Here is a 26,115-nt window from a genome sequence, read left to right as displayed (position 1 = left end):
TTGACAGTGACTGTTCAGGAGCCTGATGGATCACACTCTAATTCTATTGTTTAGCCTATCCTCAAATGGAGGGGAAAAAAAGTGTTCTTCAAATTGATGTCTTCTCCCAGTGAAGACAAATATTCATACCAAAAAAAAAAAAAAGTGTGTGTTTTTCAAAAATGACATCTTTATAACTAGGAAGCTGTTAAGTTTGCTGAGCGGTGGACCGTGACGGTTATCAAGCCACTCTAGACCATCATGTGTTTTTATACCATGTTGAGCAGCCCAACCTGTGGCAGGGCAGGAAATCCCCTGACCTCATTATCCAAGGCATTGGTTATAGAGGGGTGCAGGTTGGTAGGGGCTGTGATTACAAGCAGAGGCTGCTCTGTGGTGAGAACATAGCAGGGCTGTGGAGTCGGTACAAAAAATCATCCGACTCCTCGGTTTATGAGACCACCAACTCTGACTCCAGGTACCCAACTCCTCGACTCAGACTCCTTGGTCTAATTCTCACCAGAGTTGTGGATTTGGTACAAAAATCATCTGACTCAGACTCCTCAGTTTATGAAACCTCTGACTTTGGCTCCAGGTACCCAACATTGCTCTGACTCCACAGCCCTGGAACATAGTGAGGTTTCAATTGATGCTTTGCATCTAAATGGGACCTATCACTTTAGAAATATTGTAGATTTTAAACTTCATCTCAACCGCCAAGTCTCTGAAATGCTCACATCCAGGCACAGTTTTAAAAGACCTGTGTAGGCAGCAAGCTTGTAGAGGGTGTTTTTTTTTTTTCTCCCCCCCCCACCCCCCCTGTATGGAAGTTCCTTGATGTTAAATTACTTTATTGCACCAGGTTTTTTTTCCCTTACGGGACAGTCGATTTATAACTGCGACCAACTTGTTATAGGCTTATTGAAGGGGGAGGAGAAACAAATTACTGTTGAGACAGCTTGCTGCAGTATTCTTTGAGTACAGAAGATCTGAGTGTGGTGAATCTAGTATATTCCTGGCATTGTGTTCTTAAAGGGACTTATCTTTTAAAATGCCCAGGCAAGGAAAGTGAACAGCAAAATGATGAGACTATCACTCTTGAGCCCACAAATTGTGACTCTGTGTGTGTGTGTGTGTGTGTGTGTGTGTGTGTGTGTGTGTGTGTGTGTATGTATGGAGTTCACACGGGTGCTGAGAGCTAAACTGATAAGATCTGATTGCTGTCACGTTGTGTAACCCTTGCAGTTTAACTTTCCTAGTAGTTACCTACTTCTAGAAGTGCAGTTTGAGTATTTATGTAACAAAAGGTGTGCATATAGTGTGGCTACATAAAGAATACACGCAGACGTTATGCAACAACCCTAAGGTTCTTTCCTTTTCAGATAGTGGGTAATAGAAGGGTTATGCTTTGACAGGTGTCATATTGCTTTCATGGAGGAAGCAGGTAGATTCTTGCCTGCCCTGTGGGGAAACAGCAACTATTGGCCCTGCCTGACTCTTCTCATGTCAATTGACTTTGTCCAGGGATGTCTAGAGAATCTATAAGGCGGGGGAACACACTTGTTTTAGTGTTTTTCATGCGATTTTGGGGTGTCCTGTGATTTAGGTTTTTGCTATGTAACTTTTCACGTTTGTTTCCATGTTGTTTCCATGTTATGGTGAAAAATATATAGGAACAAGTTATGTCTTATAGAAAGCGGTTTGACTTAAAATTTGTAGGCAAAAATGCAGAACACAAATGACATGCAGTTTCCCCAGTGGGCCCTGTGCGAACCATACTCGCGCATGCGCAGTACACGCTCGTTCACGGGCGTACTCTGAAGAAACACATTTGACCTGCTGGGTTGAACATGTTTAGAGTGACTTGGCACTGGAATGGTATGGTGTAAAGATATATCGGAAGCCTCTGGACAATCCAGAGGCTTTAAAACTAACAAGACTTTCCACTTTACCTGATTTATTATTAATTTAATGTTTAAAATGACTTTTCATGTCAGTCTGCTGCCATCTGATTCTCCAGACTTAGCAGTTTATGCATAATGGTCTTACTTCCATCGATCAACCGTACAATTCATGCATAGACTAGCCCAGTTACATTATCCGCTCAACTACACCAGCAATTATTTAAAAAAAAAATGTTTTCACCTCCCTAACTTGTTTTTGCTACGTGTCATTGTTTTTCTACAGCAATTGCGGAAGCTAGTATTGGAAATAATTCACCGGATCCCCACCAATGAACATCTCCGTCCTCACACCAAAAATGTTCTTTCGGTCATGTTTCGTTTCTTAGAGGTATGGTTGAAAACTTTCTATTATTTCTGTTACATTTCAGATGCCAGCTCTATTTATGTAAGCAGGAAATATAAATATTCTTTTTTTAGGCCAGATTGTAACATACTGTGCATGTTTTATTAACCTTTACATTTTCGTCACCTTAATTCCTACAATGAAGATTTGTCCAAATGTATTTTTCCCTCAAAATTGTGGTCCTATACAACCAGCTTTCCAAAACTTGTTTACAAGTGTACCAGAGGCGAACCTCAGGTCAAAAATGAAATACTTGCCTAAGAAAACTAAGCCTTCCTTGGGCCCACCGTTGCTGAGCGCGGACTCCCTTAACGGAAACCACCAAGAGCTTGTATGGGTTAAAGAGAAACCGTCACCAAGAATTGAACTTCATCCCAATCAGTAGCTGATACCTCCTTCCCCTTGAGAAATCTTGACCTTTTCTCAAATAGATCATCAGGGGGCTCTGCATGGCTGATGTTGTGGTAAAACTCCTCCCACGGTGATATGTCAGGATCTAGGTCCTGACCTCACACTGTGGGAGCCTTGTTGCATTGTGGGAAATAACAGCGGTTTCTAACTGCCAAAAATGCATCATCTTTTTCCACAGACTTTACCTGCCAGCAGTAAAAATGTCACCATGTGATAAATGTCAGAATGTAAATCAGGGAGAGAAAAGATGGTACTTTTCCGTTAGCTGGGCGCATCCACTAGGTGGCGATAAAACTCCACCAGAATTACATCTTTCCCTACTATTTATGGCGGCCTGGAGAGGGAATAGTAATTAACGCCACCTAGTGGATGCGCATGGCTAACGGAAAAGTACCGAAAATATTTTTACAATGGTCACACACTGACTAAATCATGTATACATAATTATTGTAAAAAAGAATCACTTTTTTTTTATTACATTTATTTTCACTGGAGTTCCTCTTTAAAGCTTGTGCCAGTGTTCATCTTCAAGCATGAGTGTGGCTATTTAGCACCTGGGCACAAGCGGCTCTGTGCTACTGCACAGGCAAGGCTGTGCTCGCGCGGGTGCGGTGGGACTGCGCTCGTGTTCAGGTTCTGGGCCGTTTCTTAGTTGTACTTCTGTGCATACTTACAACTGTAGGTTAGTATATAGGATGCCGGTTGCCTGCCTGTCATGCTGAGCTTTAGGCTTTAGTTGTTTTTAAGACACACACCAGCAGCCAGTGGAGTCAGATCATAGGCAAAGCATCTGATCTGCATGCTTATTCTGGGCAAGTGACTTATAGTATCAGAGGCAAAGCTGCAGCTCAGAATTCATGCAACTGGCATTGATTGTTAGAGAATGAAGATGGCAGCCTCTATATTCCTCTCACTTCAGGTCCCCTTTTTAACAAAAGCCCATCACATCTTCACCACAGGGAAAGCTGTAATGTTTAGACTGTGACTGTTTAATGTTTACCTCTGGGGTTATGGAGTCAATACAAAAGTGACTCAGACTCCTCCTCTGACTCCACAGCCCTTGCAATGCTATGGAGGGGGCAAACCATCCATTTCCCACTTATCAGTTTATGAAACCTCTGACTCCAGGTACCCAAAATTGCTCCAACTCCACAGCCCCATTTACCTCAGCTGAAAAGAAAAATAGTTCAGATAGTGTATCAGTCATTAGACTCTGAGCTCTGCTACAGAACAGTTAAATGTGACCTGTTCAAAATTCTCTTATATAGTGTCAACACTTTTCTGTTTCACATTGTGTAATAAGGGGCCTGATATAATTTATATTGTAAAATAATGTATTTTCCCCACGATGTCCTCAGGACAGCAGCACCCTTAAAGCTACTTACACACTAAGACGTTGCGTTTTAGGGGACGTTATGGTCGCATAACGTGCCCCTAACGCAACGCATGGTGGTGCGGGAGAGGACGTTAGAGTGAGCCGCGTTAGGCGGCTCTATCCGCATAAGGTCTCCCAGAGTGGCGCTGATTGGCCGGCAGGACCACGTGATGCGGAGCGAGACACTCCGCATCACGTGGTCCCGCCGGCCAATCAGCGGCCGCCAGTGCAGTGCTTATTAAAGGATACCACAACTGACATGTGGCATAATGAGATAAACATGTGTATGTACAGTGCCTAGCACACAGATAACTATGCTATGTTCCTTTTTTTCTTTCTCTGCCTGAAAGAGGTAAATATGAGGTATGTAAGTGGCTGGCTCAGTCCTGACTCAGACAGGAAGTGACTACAGTGTGACCCTTACTGATAAGAAATTCCAACTATAAAACACTTTCCTAGAAGAAAATGGCTTCTGAGAGCAAGAAAGAGATAAAAAAGGGGGAAATTCTTATCAGTGAGGGTCACACTGTAGTCACTTCCTGTCTGAGTCAGGACTGAGTCAGCCACTTACATACCTGATATTTACCTCTTTCAGGCAGAGAAAGAAAAAAAGGAACACAGCATAGTTATTTGTGTTCTAGGCACTGTACATACCCATGTCTATCTCATTATGCCACATGTCAGTTGTGGTATCCTTTAAGTAGCCATGTGCGCGGCTACTGTAGCGGCATCTCCCCGCCTCCTCTCCGCCCCCCACTGAGCATGTGCAAACAGTCTAACGCGGGAACGCACAGCATGCTGCACTTTCACTACAACGTACAGCGTTACATGTAACGCAACGTGGGGACTGTGAAAAGCCCACTTGTGTTACATTGCTGTGCGTTGGGGGAGTGTTACAGGCTGCACTAACGTGCACCTGTAATGTCCCACTGTGAAAGCAGCCTAAGACTTATCTCCAGGGTGTTCCCCTCTCGGCACCTGGGAAAGACGTTACCGTATGTGATTTTGTTTTTTTATTCCATTAACATTGTGATTGAAAATCTGAATTTTTGTTTTGCAGACTGAAAATGAGGAGAATGTTCTGATCTGTCTGAGAATCATTATAGAGCTGCACAAACAATTCAGGCCACCAATCACCCAAGAGGTAAATATTCATCCAAAGCACTGCTGCCATTTGCTGTGATCTGCTGATGTATCGTGCTGAATTATCGCCTAAGCCTTGGCGTAGGGGTAGCTGGATTTCACCGCTTTCTTGATTTTATTTTTATTTATTTTGTTTTATCTTTTTATAGATTCACCATTTCCTTGACTTTGTGAGACAGATTTACAAGGAGCTTCCAAAAGTTGTGGTAAGTGTTTATACAAAATATCCATTTTATTATCATTAATTTTGTGGCAAACGTTAGCATGAACTGCATGTCTTGGAGAATGACTGTATGAAGTCTGCTTCCTCTCCCTCCCATGTATCTATGGAGAGTGAGAGATTTCCATGCGCCCATGCATGTCCTGCAGCATGACCATATGAAGTCAGTCTCCTCTCCGGTCATGTATCTATGGAGAGTGACTGATTCCCATGCCATTCTCCAATCAGCTGCTCTGTTTATTATAATAAATCCTAATGTACTGCTGTAAATTACTGCTCAAGCTCGTGGCCACAGATGAGTGATTGTAGCTGTTATCCAGCATATGCTTTAATGCAAACCTGAAGTGAAAATAAACTTATGAGATGAATTGTATGTGTAGTACAGTTAGGAAAAAGAACATTCATAGCCAAGAAAAGTGTCACTGTTTTCCAGTACATTAAGTTAAAAAAAAATAAAAAAAAAATATTCAGTTATCTATCCAAAAGAGCTTCTCTGAGCTATTCGACCCACTGGGTTGAATAGTCCTTTTCTGAAACCATTAAACGGCCAAGAAGCAGTGAGAGACAGCTTGTGATAAGGTTTTACTGCAGGAAAGTTCAAATGGTCATCATTTCTGCTTTGTTTTATAGCTTCAAAGACAGTGTTGTTTCTAAATTGCAAAAATGACGGAATGATGCTATGTAATAAAAAAAATAGCTGTATAACTGAAAATAAAAGTGACTCTCTCTTTCCTTATTATTCTATTCATGTACCATACTACACAAACCATTCCTATCATTAATAGTTTTTCCCTTTAGGTTTGCTTTAATGTATAAAACATTTTGGTTTGTGGTAGAAAGGTATTGATGAACCTTTCGTTGTAATACTATCTTGGGACTATGAAATGCATTTTTAAGTCCAGCGTTGGCTTCTTCTAGCAAGTGAAGCAGTTGTTTGACAGGTTCTCTGCCTTGAGATTTATGCTTGCTTCTGAACTCTCCACTTTCTTATCAAAGAATCGTTACTTTGAGAACCCTCCAGTGATTGCTGAAAACACAGTCCCTGCCCCTGAGATGGTTGGCATGATTTCCACTATTGTCGTCAAAGTGAATCCAGAGCGGGAGGACAGCGAGACCAGAACGGTAAGCGGTGAACTTGGCTTCAACTGAAATCTATTAGGAAACTGATTCTGTAAAAGCTCTTCATCATGAGAAAGGTTGACCTGATCATGTTTCAAGATAAATTATGTACAGTTACTTTTTATTCATGAATACAAACCTACCTTTTTAGGTTTTTTTTTTCCATGATGCTTGCTTTCTATTCCAATCAATGCATATTGCATAGCTTGTCCTTGTCAATCACCCCTCCTCCATTGCTGGTCCTCCAACCTCTGGTGTGTAATGTGCAAACTACAGAGTATGTGGCTGAGTGTCTTCCCTGCTGGTCTTGCTGCCACTCTTCCTTAACGCAGAGTATGTCTTAGGCCCCGCTTATATGCGTTAGTGCGCGTTGGTACGTGTTTTTTTTCATAGCAGTGCATTGGGAAGAAGATTTCAGTTAAAACGCGTTAGAGAAACACTGACCAAGAATTGAACTTTATCCCAATTAGTAGCGGTTACCCCCTTTTACATGAGAAATATATTCCTTTTCACAAACAGACCATCAGGGGGCGCTGTATGGCTGATATTGTGATGAAACCCTTCCCACAAGAAACTCTGAGTACCTACTCCTGGTAGTTTCCTGTCTGTGAACCTTGCTGCATTGTGGGTAATAGCTGTTTACAGCTGTTTCCAACTAACAAAAAATCATGCAGCAACTACATCCACCTGCCAACAGTAAAAATGTCACCATGTAATGTCAGAATGTAAATCAGGGATTTAAAAGATTTTACAATGGGCAAACACTGACTAAATCATTTATACATAATTATTATTTTTTATTACATTTTCACTGGAGTTCCTCTTTAAGTGTGAAAAGGTGCCATAGGAAAACATGGGCATTACTTTGAAAATCAGTTTTCTTTCCGTTTTAACTGAGAGCAACTGATTAAGTGTAAAAGGGCCCTCAGTGGCAGCTAGACTAATGGAGAAACCAATGTTGGTGGATACAGAGGTTGGTAAGTAAATGTCCCCCTTAGTTTTTAATCAAGTCAGTCATTTTTTTTTTTCGTCTTTTATGTAAAAATGGGCGGCTCAGTTTGTGTCAGTCACTTTATATTGAAATGTGTATGTTAGTTATCAATTTCAGAGTTGGGTCTTGTAGTTTCTTATTACATTTGTTGTGCTAGCATTTGTTGCGTCCTAGTCTTGACTGTCTAAATATTTTTCCATACAGCATACAATCATCCCAAAGGGCTCCCTCTCCCTGAAGGTACTGGCTGAGTTGCCAATAATAGTTGTCCTCATGTACCAGGTAAGACTCCACTTCTGCGTGATTTTTTTTCTCTCTCTCTCTCTCTCTCTCTAATATATAAAAAAATCCATGACTAACCTTAGCCCTCTACCAACGGCTAACCTTATCAGTGGGCACACAAATTTCACAGTGAAGCCGCTAATTATAATGCGGACTCCCATGTTTCTCCCGCTTGCAGCTGGCCAAATTTCCTGCTTCTGTTTTACCCGCTCATCTACATAACATGCTTGCCAGTCTTTCACTGAATTGTAATGATTTTGTGCTTTTTAATTTCTCTCTAGTTGTACAAGTTGAACATTCACAACATGGTGTCAGAATTTGTACCGCTGATTATGAACACAATTGTCACACAAGTCTCAGCCAATGCCAGGTATGTCTGCTTTGAGGGTGTTTAAGTCTTCTGTACTTATGTTTAATAGTATATTTTAGCCCTTGTTCACATTGTGTTTGGCTCACGTGTCCGTCCGCGTTGGGCTGTTTTTGAGGGGGGTTTTTTCCCCCCGATTCCCGGCGCTTGGGCGGGTGATTTGTTTTTTCCGAGCGGTTTTGTAATTCACTCCAAAGTGAACTCTTTGACCCAGGAAAGGATTAAATACAATGTATTTATTCTTAAAAACGCAATCGCTACACAAAGAGATTTTGTGAGCATTTGACGTTTCTCTTACACTTTTCATTGAGGCGGAATCGCCTCAAAAATGGTACATGCACCGCATGACCTTCGCTGATCTGAACCTTTTCATAGACATTCATAGTCCACGGGGTGGGATGTTTTAAAAAACCGCACGTGGGCAAAAAAAAGCCGAAAACGCCTGCAGTGTGAACAAGCCCTAATTGTTACTAGCCATAGTGGTCAGGCTAAATCGGGTCTATAACTTTTGATCTGCTACTTCAAGCCTGATTTGCTAAGATAGTTGGTCATGAGAGGACTGCATTTATTTGTTAAATATTAGCTGTCTGGTGGCAGCCAGTGGCATAACTAGAGATTATGGGGCCCCATAGCAAAACTTTCATGGGGCCTTAAGGCATTCTTGATCAATGCCACACGCCCCTTCCCTATGGGTATGAGTTAATTGGACAATTTAAATTCTCATGCAGTCTACACTGCACATGGTCCATTGGCACTGAGACAAAGTCAGAGGGTGGAGGAACACAAGAAAAGTTAATGGTGAATACATCAAGTACCATCTGGCTGGGCCCTCGCTGCTCCAGGGCCCCATGGCTATTACGCCCTTGGTGGCAGCCCTTGCCTTGGTCTCACTAAATCATAGCAGGGTTTACTGAAAGGCTAAAGAATTAGTGGTTGTTATGGTTTCAGTCAGTTTTAACAAACTTACAGCAAAAACCTTATTTTGTCATGCACATTCATTTTTTTTTCTTAGAATGGTCTTTTTAGTTAGAAATATATTGCATGGATTTCTTCACGAAATAATTCTCAAAGTAATTGTCTCAATTATTTAAATCTTTAGGCAGCACAAGTTGTACAATAAAGAGCTGTATGCTGACTTCATTGCTGCCCAGATAAAGACACTGTCATTTCTGGCCTACATCATCAGGATCTATCAGGTATGATATCAGGCTGGTTATGGGCAAGTCATCTCTCTGTGAATTCTGTGCTCTCACCTGTTGCTTTCTGTGCAGGACACAGTGGCAAAACACTCCCAGCAAATGGTAAAAGGCATGCTGCAACTTCTAACCAACTGCCCGCCAGAAACCGCCCATCTCCGGAAAGAGCTGCTCATCGCTGCAAAGCATATTCTCAGCACAGATTTAAGAAGCCGTACGTAGTTGATCATTTGCTTTTTATGTAGGTGGAAGGTACTTGGGGTTTTATTTCTAAAGCAACAATAAAATTGCAAACTGTTATTTAATAGCTTTGCTGCTTGAAAGGTGGCAAATGCTTTTCAGGCCTATGATGCCACAAGCCCCTCCTATTTGCGTTGGCTGTCAGTCAAGGTTTCTGCAAATTACAGCTGCTTTTTTTTTTCAGTGAGGGGTGAGTCGTCTGCTTTTTCTAATAGGCAGGGATGGTTGTTGAGATTTTATGTAGCTTGAAAATGCACCAAATGCTGCAAAAATGCTAATCAACTTTGAGTTGTTTTTCAATTCATTGGACCATACCAACTTAAAGACTTATCGGGCATCCTAATCACATGGAACTTTGAAAATCATTTGACCCTGTCTTGCCAATGTGGAGCTGGCAACCAGACAGGTAATCTTCCTGCACCGTGTACATATCAAGGCCCCTGGAAATTTGGGTGCAGGGTAAAGCCGAAAAACTGCTCACACTGCTCCCAACGGTATTAATTACTATTCCCCCTTCAGGCCACCATGGACTCGGGGGTAAGACTTAATTTGGCTCAGTGCATGGCTCTATCTTCAAAGTTCACGATCTGATGATTTTAAAGTGAAGATTTAGAATAAAATGTCCATTAGTGATTGGCTATGATACTGTAGGTGAGTGGTACATAATGACTTCCAACAGTACAAGTGATAAGTGGTTGTTGTTGTATTTCCAGAGTTCATTCCCTCCATGGATAAACTCTTTGATGAATCCATCCTCATTGGCTCTGGGTACACTGCCCGGGAGACTCTCAGGTCTGTATGCTTGCTCCATGTCACGCATGTAATGTCTGTCCCCCATTGTACTCTATGAATGTTGTTTTTATGTGTTGCCTGCTTGCACTGTGTGTGTGTCTGTCGAGGGAAAAGGTGTGGGGGTTGACCTATCACCATGTCACTGCTGTCCTTTCTGGGGTAGGTGAGTGAATATATATTTAAAAAAAAAACCTGTCCATACATTAAATTTAGATTGAGTTTTTTCATTCTTCAAATGGTCTGTTGTGCTGGTGGTTACTAAGAAGACAGGTATGATTCCAGACCCTGCTTCAAATCACCTTATACTTTTTATAGAAATGTAATATCAACACCGTAAAACTGGAATCCTTTAAAAACTCAAGCAACCACTCCCCATGTTGGACAAAAATATAGCCAGCTGTATTGCACACAACATGCAAGCATACATGACACACCTGAAATCCCAATCACACACAGACGCTAGACTTCAAATGAATCCTGCCTAAGGCAGCTACATAGATATGGTGCCAGTTCCCTGCAGGAATCAACTGAACATGTAGTCATGTCATGTGGTCAGTTACTGATTGGGAAGAAGTTCAAATCTTGGCCATGGTTTCTCTTTAAGGTAAGGCACTGTAATGGAGATTTAGGGTTGGGCGGGGGGGGGGGGGGGCGGTTAGGCATAGGTATGGGTAGAGTTCTGTGTGAGAATAGGGTTAGGTTTAGTTGTAGTAAAATATCAGTATTACCCAATATTTTACTATCATAATTGCCATAATTAAAAATGTAGAATATCAGTACATTTTCGAATACTCTTCTTTCCGAAATTGGGTGCCCAAATTTCATGGTTCTTCTTTTATGCACGCTCATTTAACACCACTCCCGAATGGGCAGGGTTTTTCCAGTTTGTGAGTAGGCATGCATCTGGGTGACCGCTAGTACAGCTCAGTGCCCATATTTACTGAATGGCCAAGGTGTTGCTGCCAGAAAAAAATCAATCAACTCCAACCTTTTGCTGAAATATAGGTTGATGGGAAGGATCTTTTTTGAGACTAGTTTCCAATAGAAAAAAAGACTAGTTTTAAGAGCAAGAGCATGCTATGCTTCCTTGATGTCAGCATTAAGGCAACTAGTCTGCTGGTCATCGCATGTGTAGTGTTAGCAATGTCTCTTCCTCCATATAAGAATGGAAAAGAATCTTGGGCTGAAGTCTTACAAAACTTCAGAAACAGGATACTTCAGACAGGGAAGTCTACTATCCTGCTATTCTTAGCATACATGCAGCGTTGCTTTTCGACCCCCGACACTTGAGTATGCCCGATTGCAATGTCTTTTGCTTCCTCAATTAATTTTTTTTTAACAAGTCTTTTGCTTTCTGCACACAGGCCTTTGGCTTACAGCACATTGGCAGATCTTGTACATCACGTCCGACAACATCTTCCACTGAATGACCTGTCTCTGGCTGTTCAACTCTTTGCTAAAAACATTGATGATGAGTCAATACCCAGCAGCATCCAAACCATGTCCTGCAAACTTTTGCTGAACTTGGTGGATTGTATTCGTTCCAAGAGTGAGCAAGAGAACGGGAATGGACGCGATATCCTTATGAGAATGCTAGAGGTATTGAACAGTAAAACATTGCATACTGGTTAATGTAAAGCTGCCTTTGTACAGCCATGGAGCTCTTTATGCTTTTTGGTTGGTGGGTTATGCCAACAGTCTACTTCCAATTTCTTTGGAGTCTGTAATGGCATTAAAGGACAAGTGACCTGAGAAGGACATGGAGGCTGCCATATTTGTTTCCTTTTAATTAATGCACATGTCCTTGCTGTCCTGCTAACCTTCTTCCTTTAATACTTTAAGTATTGTTAATATAATTTAAGTGTATCTGACAGGGAAAAAAGTTTTTACTTACCTGGGGCTTCTACCAGCCCCATAGCCTTACAGGTCCCTGTGTTTCCTCCCAATCTTCTCTGTTCTGCTCTTGCCGATGGGACCAGGTGTGTGCTAGACAGATCCAGAGGTTTCCCTCTTCATAGGGAAGTATCTGTTTATTTTGTTTTTCAAACTTGCTTCAAGTGAATCTTGGAGAAGATACAGTGGAAAAGTTTTTGACATACTTTCTGGTACTTTTTCAGTTATTTGATCCATTATTAACCGAAATGCAGAGAAGTAGCTAATCTAATATCCTGAATATTACAGTTCTTGGGATCCATTCTATTTTATATTGTTTGCCATTCTAAGATCTCTCAAGACCTGAGCAAAAAGTGATTTAATAATATTCCCATACCCACTAACAAAAGTTTGCCCATCCTCATATCCAGAGAGACATTGGAGGAGTTACACAAACAGGTTTTTCTACTTTATCTGGCGATAATCCCGAATTAAGCGTAAAGTGATGTTTACGAATACTACTTGGCCTCCCCATTGTCCTTTTTGCCTATGCTTTACTCTAAGATCCACATGCCGCAATGGGTGCAACTTAAGAATTCCTTGAACCAACCTTTAGGATGGAAGGGGCTGCTATGGTCATCACTGCATTCTCTCAAGGATATTAGATGCCCCTCTCCTTTTTTACATCTTTCCCTGACCATTTCAAGGAGAATCAGTTTTAAATATGAACTCCAAGAAAAACCCTCCCAACTATTAGAACTATTTAGGAATCCTGGTCCTCTCATTGCAGTGGTGGACCCCGAATGAGATCACAGCCATTAAACGTTGAGTATGTTCCGTTAAATTATGTACTCTAGGTCAATTGGGAGAGCTGTTCTCCCTGTCTGCTCAGTAGATGAGGGGGAGAGGCTAATTACATTAGGAAAAGGAAAAAAAAATAGATTGCCCCACCTTTTATCTACTTTAATCGGGTAGAGTGGGTTTCTCTGGTCCTGCTCATCAGAGGTTGATTTCTTAGAAGCCACCACCCTGTTATGGTTGTTGTGTTGTGGGTTTTTTTGTTTTTGTTTTGTGGTTCTGACAGAACTTTCTTCCTTATTTATTTTTAGGACTAGATATTATCTTGGATCATATACAGTAGACAGTGAACTTTACAGATACTGGCCTCCATTGTAATTTAAAATGCAGCACTTTTTTGTATACATATCCTGGTTATTGATAAGATTGCAATATGTATCCTTGTCCATGCCTTCATCTGCATTTTGAAATAAGTGCGAGCGAATTTGAAGATTCCATTAAAGCAAAAGTGCTAGGGAAAAATACTTGCCACTTTGAAGGGTGTGCTTTTCTTTCAAAGTGCTGCTTTTGGAGATGCCACTGTGCAGCTTTTGATAAGCAGAACCCTTTTAGAAAACAGTGGTTTTTTTGTTTGTTTGTTTTTTTGTCAGAGGTGCAGAACTTTAACTTTTCACCTTTTTGAACATGCCTCTGAGTTGTATATTGGTGAATGTGACCTTTTTATGAATACAATAACTCTAATAGGCTATTTTCTCCCCAGGTGTTTGTCCTTAAATTTCACACTATTGCCCGCTACCAGTTGTCTGCCATCTTTAAGAAGTGCAAACCCCAGTCCGAGCTTTGTGCGGCAGATGCCATCTTGGCCGGTGTTCCTGCAGCTGCTCCCGCCAATGCTTTACCAGCTGCCCCTTCCACACCACTTACTCAGGTTCCTCTTCCTGTATTTGACAAACAAGGAGAAAAAGATAAAGAGGACAAGCAAACCTTCCAAGTGACTGACTGCCGCAGCTTGGTGAAGACTTTGGTTTGTGGTGTGAAGACCATCACTTGGGGCATCACTTCCTGCAAAGCACCTGGAGGTAAGTTACATACAAACACACAGGAGCCACATTATAATACATTTCCCAGCAAACCTATCAAATTCAACTAGTTAAGTTGGCTGTGCATTCTTGGTACAACTGGTGCGCTCATAATGTTTTTAAGTATAACTCCAGCCAAATTTGTACTTTGGTGTTGACTTGCGTTGGGAATTTTTGGGGTAATTTCTGTTCCTCTCGTTTTGCAAAGCTGTCTTAAAAAAAAAAAGTGAAGCTGTCTTAAAAAAATGTGAGAAAAAAGTGAAATGTACAGTGGGATGCGAAAGTTTGGGCAACGTTTTTCATCGTCATGATTTTCCTGTATAAATTGTTGGTTGTAAAGATGAAATGTCAGTTAAATATATCATATAGGAGACACACACACACACACACACACACACACACACACACACACACACACACACACACACACACACACACACACACACACACACACACACACACACACACACACACACACACACACACACACACACACACACACACACACACACACACACACACACACACACACACACACACACACACACACACACACACACACACACACACACACACATTTGAGAAGTGAAATTAAGTTTATAAAATTTACAGAAAGTGTGCAATAACTGTATGAACAAGATTTAGGCAGGTGCATACATTTGAAAAAAATGTAATGAAATCAATATTTAGTAGATCCTCTTTTTGCAGAAATTACAGCCTCTAAACACTTCCTGTAGGTTCCAATGAGAGTCTGGATTCAGGTTGAAGGTATTTTGGACCATTCCTCTTCACAAAACATCTCTAGTTAATTCAGGTTTGATGGCTTCCGAGCATGGACAGCTCTCTTTAACTCACACACCACAGATTTTCAATTATATTTAGGTCTGGGGACTGAGATGGCCTTTCCAGAACATTGTACTTGTTCCTCTGCATGAATGCCTTAGTGGATTTTGAGCAGCGTTTAGGGTCGTCTTGCTGAAAGATCCAGCCCCGGCCCAGTTTCAGCTTTGTCACTGATTCCTGGACATTGGTCTCCAGAATCTGCTGATACTGAGTGGAATCCATGCATCCCTCAACTTTGACAAGATTCCCAGTCCCTGCATTGGCCATACAGCCCCATAGCATGATGGAACCACCACCATATTTTACTGTAGGTAGCTGGTGTTTTTCTTAAAATGCTGTTTTGTTTTATCTCCATGCATAACGCCCCTTGTTATGCCCAAATAACTCCATTTTAGTTTCAGCAGTCCACAGCGCCTTATTCCAAAATGGAGCTGGCTTGTCCAAATGTGCTTTAGCATACTTCAAGTGGCTCTGTTTGTGCTGTGGGCGGAGAAAAGGCTTCCTCTGCATACAGCATCTCCTTGTGTAAGATGATGTTGTAGGTCTTTGGTGCTGGTCTGTGGGTTGACTTACTGTTATCACCATTCGTCGCTTCTGTTTATCTGAGATTTTCCTTGGTCTGCCACTTCGAGCCTTAACTTGAACTGAGCCTGTGGTCTTCCATTTCCTCAATAAGTTCTTAACTGTGGAAACAGACAGCTGAAATCTGAGACCGCTTTCTGTGTTCTTTCCCTAAACCATGATGGTGAACAATCTTTGTCTTCAGGTCATTTGAGAGTTGTTTTAAGCCCCCCCATGTTGTTACTCTTCAGAGAAATTTAAGAGGGAAACTTACAATACTCTTGTATTATATACAAGAGTATTGTATACTCTTCTCAACAACCCCTTAAATACTCTTTCTTATAATTGGATTCACCTGTGTATGAGGTCAGGGGTCACTGAGCTTACCAAGCCAATTTGAGTTCCAATAATTAGGTTTTGGAATCAATAAAATAACCGTGCCCAAATTTATGCAGCTGCCTAATTTTATTTATACAATTATTGTGCACTTCCTGTAAATCCAATAAACTTTATTTCACTTCTCAAATATCACTGTGTGTGTCTCCTATATGATATATTTAACTGACATTTTTTATCGTAACAACCAACGATTTATACAGGAAAATTATGACCATTAACATTATCCAAACGGTCACATCCCACAGTATTACCACACTACAACTATAGTTGCTTCACTTCCTGCTTGATGACCTTTTTAGGGCAAGGTTACATTCTATGACCACTTACGTTAGTAGCTAGTTCAACCTTACTGTTTGCTTTGTCCCTCAAAGGGTAATTTGTGTACCAGTCAATAAACAGGCCATACAAGCAACATGTCAAATGCCAACACTGCTGCCCTCGTGTACAGTGTGGTTCTAGCTAGCCTCCACTGAATTTTTATGGTTGTTGGTCCCCTTCCCCCCCCCCCCCCCCCCCCTTTCTTATAACTTTCTCTTATTCATTTTCAGAAGCCCAGTTTGTCCCCAACAAGCAGTTGCAACCTAAAGAGACCCAGATTTACATCAAGCTTGTGAAGTATGCCATGCAGGCACTGGATATCTACCAGGTAACCTTGCGCAGACCCTGAAAACTGACTCTGCCATTGCTGTCACTATCGAAGATTGTGTAGTGTGTATTCCGTTTTGGCAACCAGGAGTAGTGTTAATAATAGATGTAATAGATAATTTTGCAATCTGGACATTTTTGCATATTTTTTTTGTAATTGCGATACTGCTAGTAATTACAATTTTGCATGCAATCTTGATTTCGCATAATTTCCGCAAGTGACATGAAATTGCGTTCACAAAATGCATTTAAGGCCTGTTGCACACTGCATGCATTTCAGATTCCGATTCCGCTTTTTAATCTGTTTTTACATCCGATTCCGATTCAGATTTTTAATCTTAACTGCATGCTGCGTTTTTTGATCCGTTTTTCTGTTGAATGTATTCAAGGAAAATCGGAATCGGAAAACGGATTTGCAGTGTGCAGGAAGCCTTATAGACGAGTAGATGCATGTTAAAATGCATGTAAAAATTCATTTTTGCCAAATGCGTTGGAGTCAGTTGGCACAAGAAAAAAAAAAACTTATTGCATAAATATTTGTGTATTCATCGTTCAAAGTAATCCCACCCCCAACCCCCCCCATCCCCATCTCGCTAACTGCTGAGCACATTATGGAAACTTTCACAGTAAAACCAGCAGAGCTACTGCAATGGCATAAATGCGAGAGTAATCCTATTTATGTCTCCTGTACTATGGTTTGTTAGACGGCAGAGCTCTGTGAACCAGCCAGTCAGGAGCCATTTTCATTGGCTCCTGACCCAGTGATCACTGTGAGCCAATGAAATCTTCTCCTGACTGGCTCACAAAGCTCTGCCTTCAATGGGCAGTAGCAGTGGGTCTGTTCGGCATGTCATTGGTAAGCCTGTTTCTTTTTGTACTAGCGGTCTCTGGACCTTAAAGCGTATCCGGTTTTACTTGTTTTATTTTGCTGTCTGAAAGAGTTAATTTCTAGGCATGGAAGTGACAGCTTCTGTCTTGTGGTACCTTGTCAGGAATATAGCAAACATCACTGATAAGCAAATTACAGCCATAAAAGTTTTTCTGGCAGAATACAACTTCTAAAGGCAGGGGGAGCTAAGATACATTAACGATTTACCTTTTTATCTGGGACGCTTAATAGGCTGCCACTGATTAGAGACAGTAAAACATTCAGCCTACTTTGTAAATCTAAAAGAAAATCATAGGATACATAGTCATTTTTAGGAGTAGAAGGATGAATATAATTATCTCATCAGTTTATTTTCACCTCGGGTTCATCTTAACCACTTAACGACCGCCCACTGCACAGAGGCGGTTGGAAAGTGGATGCCGCAAGGACCGCCGCATGCACAGAGGCGGCGGTCCTTGTACGGGCATGGGCGGAGCGATCGCGTCATCCGTGACGTGATCCTCCGCCGGGGATCGATGGCCGGGGATTTAGCCTCCAGCCCGTCGGCCAATTAGCAGCGCCAGCGGGTGGAGGAATCCAGAAATCCGGAGAATTAAAGCGTATAAAGCACTTTGTTAGGTAAACAAAGTGCTTTATACACGCTTCCTCCTCGCCTCTTGGTCTCATTGTTCCAGAGACCACCAGCGAGGAGGAAGCAGTAGTGAGTATGCACCACACTTCCCCCCCCCCCCCCCACCCCCCAGAACACTGTTTGCACCCAATCACCCCCCTAATCACCCATCAATCACTCCCTGTCACTATCTGTAAACGCTATTTTTTTTATGCCCTAAACTGCCCCCTGCTCCCTCCTGATCGCCCCCCCACCCCTCAGATTCTCCCCAGACCCCCCCCCCCCTTTACTGTGTACTGTATGCCTCTATCCCCCCTGTAGTAACCCACTGATCACCTGTCAATCACCCATCAATCACCCCCTGTCACTGCCACCCATCAATCAGCCCCTAACCTGCCCCTTGCGGGCAATCTGATCACCCACCCACACCAATAGATCGCCCGCAGATCCGACGTCAGATCACCTCCCAAGTGCAGTGTTTACATCTGTTCTCTACCGTAAACACCCACTAATTACCCATCAATCACCCCCTGTCACTGCTACCCATCAGATTAGACCCCTATCTGCCCCTAGGGCACTCAATCACCCGCCCTCAGACCCCAGCCCTGATCACCTCGCCAGTGCATTGCTTGCATCTATTCCCCCCTCTAATCACACCTTGAGACACCCATCAATCACCTCCTGTCACCCCCTAGCAAACCTACCCATCAGATCAGGCCCTAATTTGCCCCGTGTGGGCTCCTGATCACTCGGCCAAACCCTCAGATCCCCCTCAGACCCCCCTTCCGATCATCTCCCCAGTGCATTGATTGCATCTATTTTCCCATCTAACCACCCCCTGAGACACCCATCAGTCACCACCTGTTACCCCCCTAGCACTCCTATCCATCAGATCAGGCCCAATACAACCTGTAATCTAAAAGACCACCCTGCTTATGACCGGTTCAACAAAATTCGCCCCCCTCATAGACCACCTGTCATCAAAATTTGCAGATGCTTATACCCCTGAACAGTCAGTTTGAGACATTTGGTTTCCAGACTACTCACGGCCCGTAAAATGCCAGGGCGGTATAGGAACCCCACAAGTGACCCCATTTTAGAGAAGACACCCCAAGGTATTCTGTTAGGTGTATGACGAGTTCATAGAAGATTTTATTTTTTGTCAAAAGTTAGCGGAAATTGATTTTTTTTTTTTTTTCACAAAGTGTCATTTTTCACTAACTTGTGACAAAAAATAAAATCTTCTATGAACTCGCCATACACCTAACAGAATACCTTGGGGTGTCTTCTTTCTAAAATGGGGTCACTTGTGGGGTTCCTATACTGCCCTGGCATTTTAGGGGCCCTAAACCGTGAGGAGTAGTCTAGAAAACAAATGCCTCAAAATGGGCCCCTTAGCGCACCTAGGCTGCAAAAAAGTGTCACACATGTGGTATTGCCGTACTCAGGAGAAGTAGTATAATGTGTTTTGGGGTATATTTTTACACATACCCATGCTGGGTGGGAGAAATATCTCTGTAAATGACAATTTTTTGTTTGTTTTTTTTTACACACAATTGTCCATTTACAGAGATATTTCTCCCACCCAGCATGGGTACTGTATGTGTAAAAATAAACCACAAAACACATTATACTACTTCTCCTGAGTACGGCGGTACCACGTGTGGCACTTTTTTACACCCTAAGTGCGCTAAGGGGCCCAAAGTCCAATGAGTATCTTTAGGATTTCACAGGTCATTTTGCGACATTTGGTTTCAAGACTACTCCTCATGGTTTAGGGCTCCTAAAATGCCAGGGCAGTATAGGAACCCCACAAATGACCCTATTCTAGAAAGAAGACACCCAAAGGTATTCCATTAGGAGTATGGTGAGTTCATAGAATTTATTTTTGTCACAAGTTAGCGGAAAATGACACTTTGTGAAAAAAAAACAATTAAAATCAATTTCCGCTAACTTGTGACAAAAAAATAAAAACTTCTATGAACTCACCATACTCCTAATGGAATACCTCTGGGTGTCTTCTTTCTAGAATAGGGTCATTAGTGGGGTTCCTATACTGCCCTGGCATTTTAGGGGCCCTAAACCGTGAGGAGTAGTCTTGAAACAAAAATGACCTGTGAAATCCTAAAGGTACTCATTGGACTTTGGGCCCCTTAGCGCAGTTAGGCTGCAAAAAAGTGCCACACATGTGGTATCGCCGTACTCAGGAGAAGTAGTATAATGTGTTTTGGGGTGTATTTTTACACATACCCATGCTGAGTGGGAGAAATATCTCTGTAAATGGACCATTGTGTGTAAAATATATCAAACAATTGTCATTTACAGAGATATTTCTTCCACCCAGCATGGGTATGTGTAAAATACACCCCAAAACACATTATACTACTACTCCTGAGTACGGCAATACCACATGTGTGGCACTTTTTTGCAGCCTAACTGCGCTAAGGGGCCCAAAGTCCAATGAGCACCTTTAGGCTTTACAGGGGTGCTTACAAATTAGCACCCCCCAAAATGCAAGGACAGTAAACACACCTCACAAATGACCCCATTTTGGAAAGTAGACACTTCAAGGTATTCAGAGAGGGGCATGGTGAGTCCGTGGCAGATTTAATTTTTTTTTTTTTTTTTTTTGTCACAAGTTAGCAGAAATGGAAACTTTTTTTTTTTTTTTTTTTTTTTTTTTTTTTTCCTTGACACAAACTGTCATTTTCCGCTAACTTGTGACAAAAACTAATATCTTCTATGAACTCACTATGCCTCTCAGTGAATACTTTGGGATGTCTTCTTTCCAAAATGGGGTCATTTGGGGGGTATTTATACTATCCTGGAATTCTAGCCCCTCATGAAACATGACAGTTGGTCAGAAAAGTCATAGATGCTACAAAATGGGAAAATTAACTTTTTGCACCATACTGTAGTTTGTAAACGCTATAACTTTTACCCAAACCAATAAATATAGGCTGAATGGGTTTTTTTTTAATCAAAAACATGTTTGTCCACATTTTTTGTGCTGCATGTATACAGAAATTTAACTTTATTTGAAAAATGTCAGCACAGAAAGTAAACAAAAATCATTTTTTTGACAAAATTCATGTCTTTTTAGATGAATATAATAAAAAGTAAAAATCGCAGCAGCAATCAAATAGTACCAAAAGAAAGCTTTGTTAGTCACAAGAAAAGGAGCCAAAATTCATTTAGGTGGTAGGTTGTATAAGCGAGCAATAAACCGTGAAAGCTGCCGTGGTCTGAATGGAAAAAAAGGCTCTGGTCCTTAAGGGGGGTAAAGCCCGCGGTCCTTAAGTGGTTAAGGGGCCAGAGACAGCTGGTATTGAAGTGGTTTAAAGTGTACATAAGATTATTTTTTTCATTGCAAGGGTTCACTGTAGGAGCTTTCTTATACATAATGCTATAGGGCTATGTCGTCCTTCCGCTCTTTTCTTCTTTTGCTTATCTGAAGAGGTGGCAGGGTATGTCATGAAAGGTGAAGACCCTGAGAGTATGCAGGGGGTTTTAGGAAGATGACAATCATTCTTTTAGAAGGGAAAAATAAAATCCTGAGGTTTTAAGCGCAAAGCTTTCCTGTGTAAGTGATGACTGCCTTCAGTTCTGTTTCCTGCAAGCTCTTTATATCTCTATTGTATTTACAATCTGCTCTATAATCCCACGCATCAGTGCATTCGATTCTGTTTATATGCTGTGCTGTAAATATACCGTTACTTGTGCTGTAGGTCCAGATAGCTGGGAATGGACAGACTTACATCAGAGTTGCCAACTGTCAGACCGTGCGTATGAAGGAGGAGAAGGAGGTGCTGGAGCATTTTGCAGGTGTCTTTACTATGATGAATCCTCTGACATTCAAGGAAATCTTTCAGACTACAGTTCCCTACATGGTGGAGAGGATCTCCAAGAACTATGCCCTCCAGGTGGGTGATAACAAGACTGATGTGGCTGTTGGTTATATCAGCGTCTTTGGTTAGAACCCTGGGAAGGGAAAGTTGGTTATTCATAAAGCTACATCATTTTATGAATGTTGTTGTAGCACTTGATGGAATGAAACATCTGGTTGTTATGAAAACTGGTTCATGAATGAGTCAGTTGTTTAAAGGACTTCCGATGTGAATATCAAAATCTATTTTTTTTACTCACCTGGGGCTTCTCCTAGCCCCGAGCAGCAGTTTCAATCCCTCGCGCAGCCTTGGCCCTCTTTGGTGTCCCCGCTGGCTGCCCGCAATGATGGCGACCCGCCAGTGGGGTTGGCTGTTCTGTGTGACTGAGACTGCTGCTCGGGGCTGGAAGAAGACCCAGGTGAGTAAAAAATAGATTTTGATATTTGCATCTGAAGTCCTTTTTAAGGCTCCCTGCACACTGCAAATCCGTTTTCCGATTCCGATTTTCAATTCTGATTTTCCCTGAATACATTCAACAGAAAAACGGATCAAAAAACCTGGCATGCAGTAAAGATTAATAAAAACGGAATCCGATTTAAAAATCGGTATCGCTTGCAGGGAGCCTAAGGAAGATCTGTAAGGAAAAAAAAGGTGCCCCTGTAGGGAACTTGCCTAGGTAGGGGAAATCCTCTGTATCTGGCGGGGCTCCAGGATCATGACAAGCCCGATCCGATCTGTTCTACTGCTCAGGTGCAGACACTGTACGCCTGTGCAGTAGAGTGGATCTGATCAGGCTCTGCTCTTTCTGCCTGAAGGAAAACTACTACTGCGCCTGCACATGGCTCACACAGGATTGTCCTGATCCTGAGGCCAAGGCAGCTGACAGCGCTAGGACAAGGGAAGCCTCATTATGATCCATAGACTTTCCCCTGCCGAGGTAAGTATCGCATAGGGGTATTTTAGTTTTTCTTACAGATCCCCTTTAAAGTGTATTATTTGCACTGGGACCCATGACTCTGCAGCAGCTTACCTTACTGTATAAGAGAAGTAAAGGGATAATCTTATATGAGCAACATAAGGTTCAGATACTTTTTAATACATTTAATTAATCCTACTAGCACAGCATCTCCATAACCTACAAAGTTTCTTTGTAACAGACACCTGTCAGTTCAGAATTCTAAATTTCACCTGATAACCTAAGGCCTAAAGCTTGTAGGTAGTCAGTGAGATGCAAATAATTCACAGTTCATGTAGGTTTATGCAAATTGTAGTGTGAAAATGTATGTAGATTGAAAATTGACCAATCAAATCCTGCTGAGGTGGGATTGATTGGTCCTTTTTCAAGATGCATAAATTTGCTTACAAAATTTGCAATCTTACATTAACTTGCAATTATTTGCATCTCATTGACTACTTCACTGAGATTCCATTTTGAGGAAGAATGTCATTGATGTGTATGTAAGTCTCCACATTCCAGAAAGCCAAGCTGCAAACCTCACTGCACACCATGTACTGTAACTGTTGCCTCCCTGTGGCGAATCGGGTCATTTGACTGTGGGGCTCAGCAAGTGTCTAATACACTTGTATTAAAGTGTACCTAAGACGGGGGGGGGGGATTATACATACCTGGGGTTTACTCCAGCCCCCTCTTGCCTTATCGCTCCCTTGCCGATGTTCTCCACTGCCTGGATCTTCTGGCATTGGCCCGAAAAGTTCTCTAGGTGGGGGCCAGTCGGCACAATCCGGCCACGTACGCTCTGCTGCGCAGTACGCTTCCGACTAGAGATCTTTCTGGGGCCAACTTCGGAACATCCAGGAGGCAGTGGAGAATGGCAGCAAGGGAGTGATGTGCCTGGATGGGGCTGGAGGAAGCCCCATGTATGTATAATTCCCTCCTCCCCCATTTTGTCTCAGGTTTACTTTAAGCATTTGTGGTCGGGCGTCTGAGGCAGTTAGTAGCCGATTGCTACTTCATAGGTTTGTTTTAAGCCAGGGGTGTCCAAATTTTTTTCAGCCAAGGGCCAAATATATCTTGAGTCCTAGGGGGCCGAATTAGCAAAATTAAACACATTTTTTGCTGATTGCTGTTCTAGATACATTATGTCTGTGATATTTTGTTAAAACATTTTCATGGGAAATAACCTGTCTACTATGTACAGTTAGCACAGTGAGCGCTACTAATCAGTGCCTGCTACTGCTGCTGGCCCTTGCATGCTGCACCTCCATAGTGGCCTGTGGGCCACATGGAATTAACTGTAGAAAGTTTTGGGTCACACCAGAAATGGCTCAGCAGACCCCATTTGGTGTCTGGGCTGGACTTTGGACATGCCTGTTTTAAGAACTTGTGTGTGGGGGGGAGGGGGTGTTCTGGTTAAGTATTAGGTGTGCGGGGGTGGGGGCAATAGGCACTTTAGGGGGGGAGGGTTAGGCATTTGGTGAGTGGGTTACATTTTAGACACTTAAGAGGGCATGGATCAAGTGAGAATGAGTGCCGGGTAATGCATAGTAATACCAGTAATTTAAAATGACCAATATTTTATTAGTAGCGGCGTCTCCCGGTGACTAACTCGTGTAGTGGCCTGCATCAATCTGTACTCCACTGCGGTGCATTGTGAAATGGGATTGCTGGTTTCCTGCTTTGGTTTGGTGTTTATCCATAAGCTGCAGTGTCAGGGAGCTCTGTAGTCCTGTTAGGGGGTTGATGCTAGGGGTTTGCTGTAAGTGAGTAGAAGACCTTTTTCTTTAGTGTAGGAATTGTTGAAGGAGAACAGAGGCGCCAACAGGATAAAATGTGCTAAAACCTTTTAACATTTCAAAGGAGGAAGTGGTGGACTTGCCTCCCCGAAGTAGACCTGAAACTGTCGATTTTCAAACAGATACATTTATTCACATACTCCAAAAACAAAGCAACGCATATCGCATGTATATTCCTGCTACCTCAGGCAATAACAAGGAAGAGTATGCAACAGTGTAGTCTCGTGATCACGCTAAGCGCACAGAGGTGCTTAGCGTGATCACAAGACTACACTGTATACTCCTAAAGGTTTTAGCACATTTTCTCCTGTTGGTGCCTCTGTTCTCCAACAATACTTGTGTCCACCCCTGGTGGAGGGGTTATACCCTTATTCTTCTGACCTACAGAGAGCGACCTCTTAATTCTGAGTGGGGGATAGGTCTAATCTCCACACCTGCATTTACAGTGGTTGCCAATACGGTAACCCTGGTTTGTGAGTATATTGTTTACTTACTCTATTATACTCCTTGTACATACATACTACTACACTATATCAGGCTCTCTGTGTTCCTTTTTCTCTTCAGTGTAGGAAGCTTGTGAAAAGCTTCAATTCAGGCTTTACACACGAAAGTGAAATTCTCTTAATTCTATTACATGTGAGTCTGATTAGTACCGTTTTAAGCAGTTCTCTGCCACTACAGAACATTATTAGTACAGCTGTGATGGTGGCTGACATCCGGCACCAGGGACCTTTCTCTGTGTTGAGGAATGTTAAATCTGAATGAGCGGCTTGTTTTCTCAGATTGTTGCCAATTCCTTCTTGGCGAACCCGACCACATCAGCCCTCTTTGCGACCATCCTGGTGGAGTATTTGCTGGAAAGGCTTCCGGAGATGGGATCCAACGTAGAGCTGTCCAATTTGTACCTCAAGCTGTTCAAGCTGGTCTTTGGCTCTGTCTCTCTGTTTGCTGCAGATAATGAGCAAATGCTGAAGGTGAGTTGGCAATTCCTCATTTCACCTTGCTTTCAAAGTCCCATGTATTAAGAGAGAGTTCATGTTTGTGCAAAGAGTTTCTGCAAAATGTTTTTTATTAGCATAGTTGAGTTGGTGTCTTAATGACTCTCTGCATATCCAATAACCTATCAAACTGTACTAGAACTTCCACCGTTGTATTTGCAATAAACCAGAGATCCTGGCAGCACATTTGGCTAGTGTATAAAATAATAATTTGTAAGGAAGTGCTTATTACAGGGGATTTAGTGTCAGAATGGAAGCTGCTTTTTTCAGCACTGTTGCTAATATACCGGTAGTAAAATTATTGGTAGACTGGACTTTTTTGTTGATCAGTGCACAGTTCATCTGCTTTGCCACACCC

General features: G+C 42.2%; 1 protein-coding gene across 6 annotated transcripts in view; it reads left to right on the top strand.

The window, feature by feature from the left end:
- Positions 1 to 26,115, top strand: part of TRRAP (transformation/transcription domain associated protein) — a 265,491-nt gene that overhangs the window by 15,668 nt on the left and 223,708 nt on the right. For all 6 annotated transcript variants that reach the window (XM_068244615.1, XM_068244613.1, XM_068244614.1 and 3 more), the window contains exons 5-18: positions 2,167 to 2,271; positions 5,133 to 5,216; positions 5,365 to 5,421; positions 6,432 to 6,557; positions 7,750 to 7,827; positions 8,109 to 8,197; positions 9,294 to 9,390; positions 9,466 to 9,604; positions 10,344 to 10,422; positions 11,787 to 12,021; positions 13,853 to 14,171; positions 16,523 to 16,620; positions 21,847 to 22,041; positions 25,542 to 25,733. In XM_068244615.1, the coding sequence (XP_068100716.1) occupies positions 2,167 to 2,271; positions 5,133 to 5,216; positions 5,365 to 5,421; positions 6,432 to 6,557; positions 7,750 to 7,827; positions 8,109 to 8,197; positions 9,294 to 9,390; positions 9,466 to 9,604; positions 10,344 to 10,422; positions 11,787 to 12,021; positions 13,853 to 14,171; positions 16,523 to 16,620; positions 21,847 to 22,041; positions 25,542 to 25,733 (1,893 nt within the window). The remainder of the gene's footprint in view (positions 1 to 2,166; positions 2,272 to 5,132; positions 5,217 to 5,364; positions 5,422 to 6,431; positions 6,558 to 7,749; positions 7,828 to 8,108; positions 8,198 to 9,293; positions 9,391 to 9,465; positions 9,605 to 10,343; positions 10,423 to 11,786; positions 12,022 to 13,852; positions 14,172 to 16,522; positions 16,621 to 21,846; positions 22,042 to 25,541; positions 25,734 to 26,115) is intronic.

This window comes from Hyperolius riggenbachi, chromosome 7 (genome assembly GCF_040937935.1).
Source record: "Hyperolius riggenbachi isolate aHypRig1 chromosome 7, aHypRig1.pri, whole genome shotgun sequence".
Classification (NCBI taxonomy): domain Eukaryota; kingdom Metazoa; phylum Chordata; class Amphibia; order Anura; family Hyperoliidae; genus Hyperolius; species Hyperolius riggenbachi.
The sequence above is the reverse complement of the archived record's forward strand: the minus strand, read 5'-3'. Positions and strand labels throughout refer to the sequence as shown.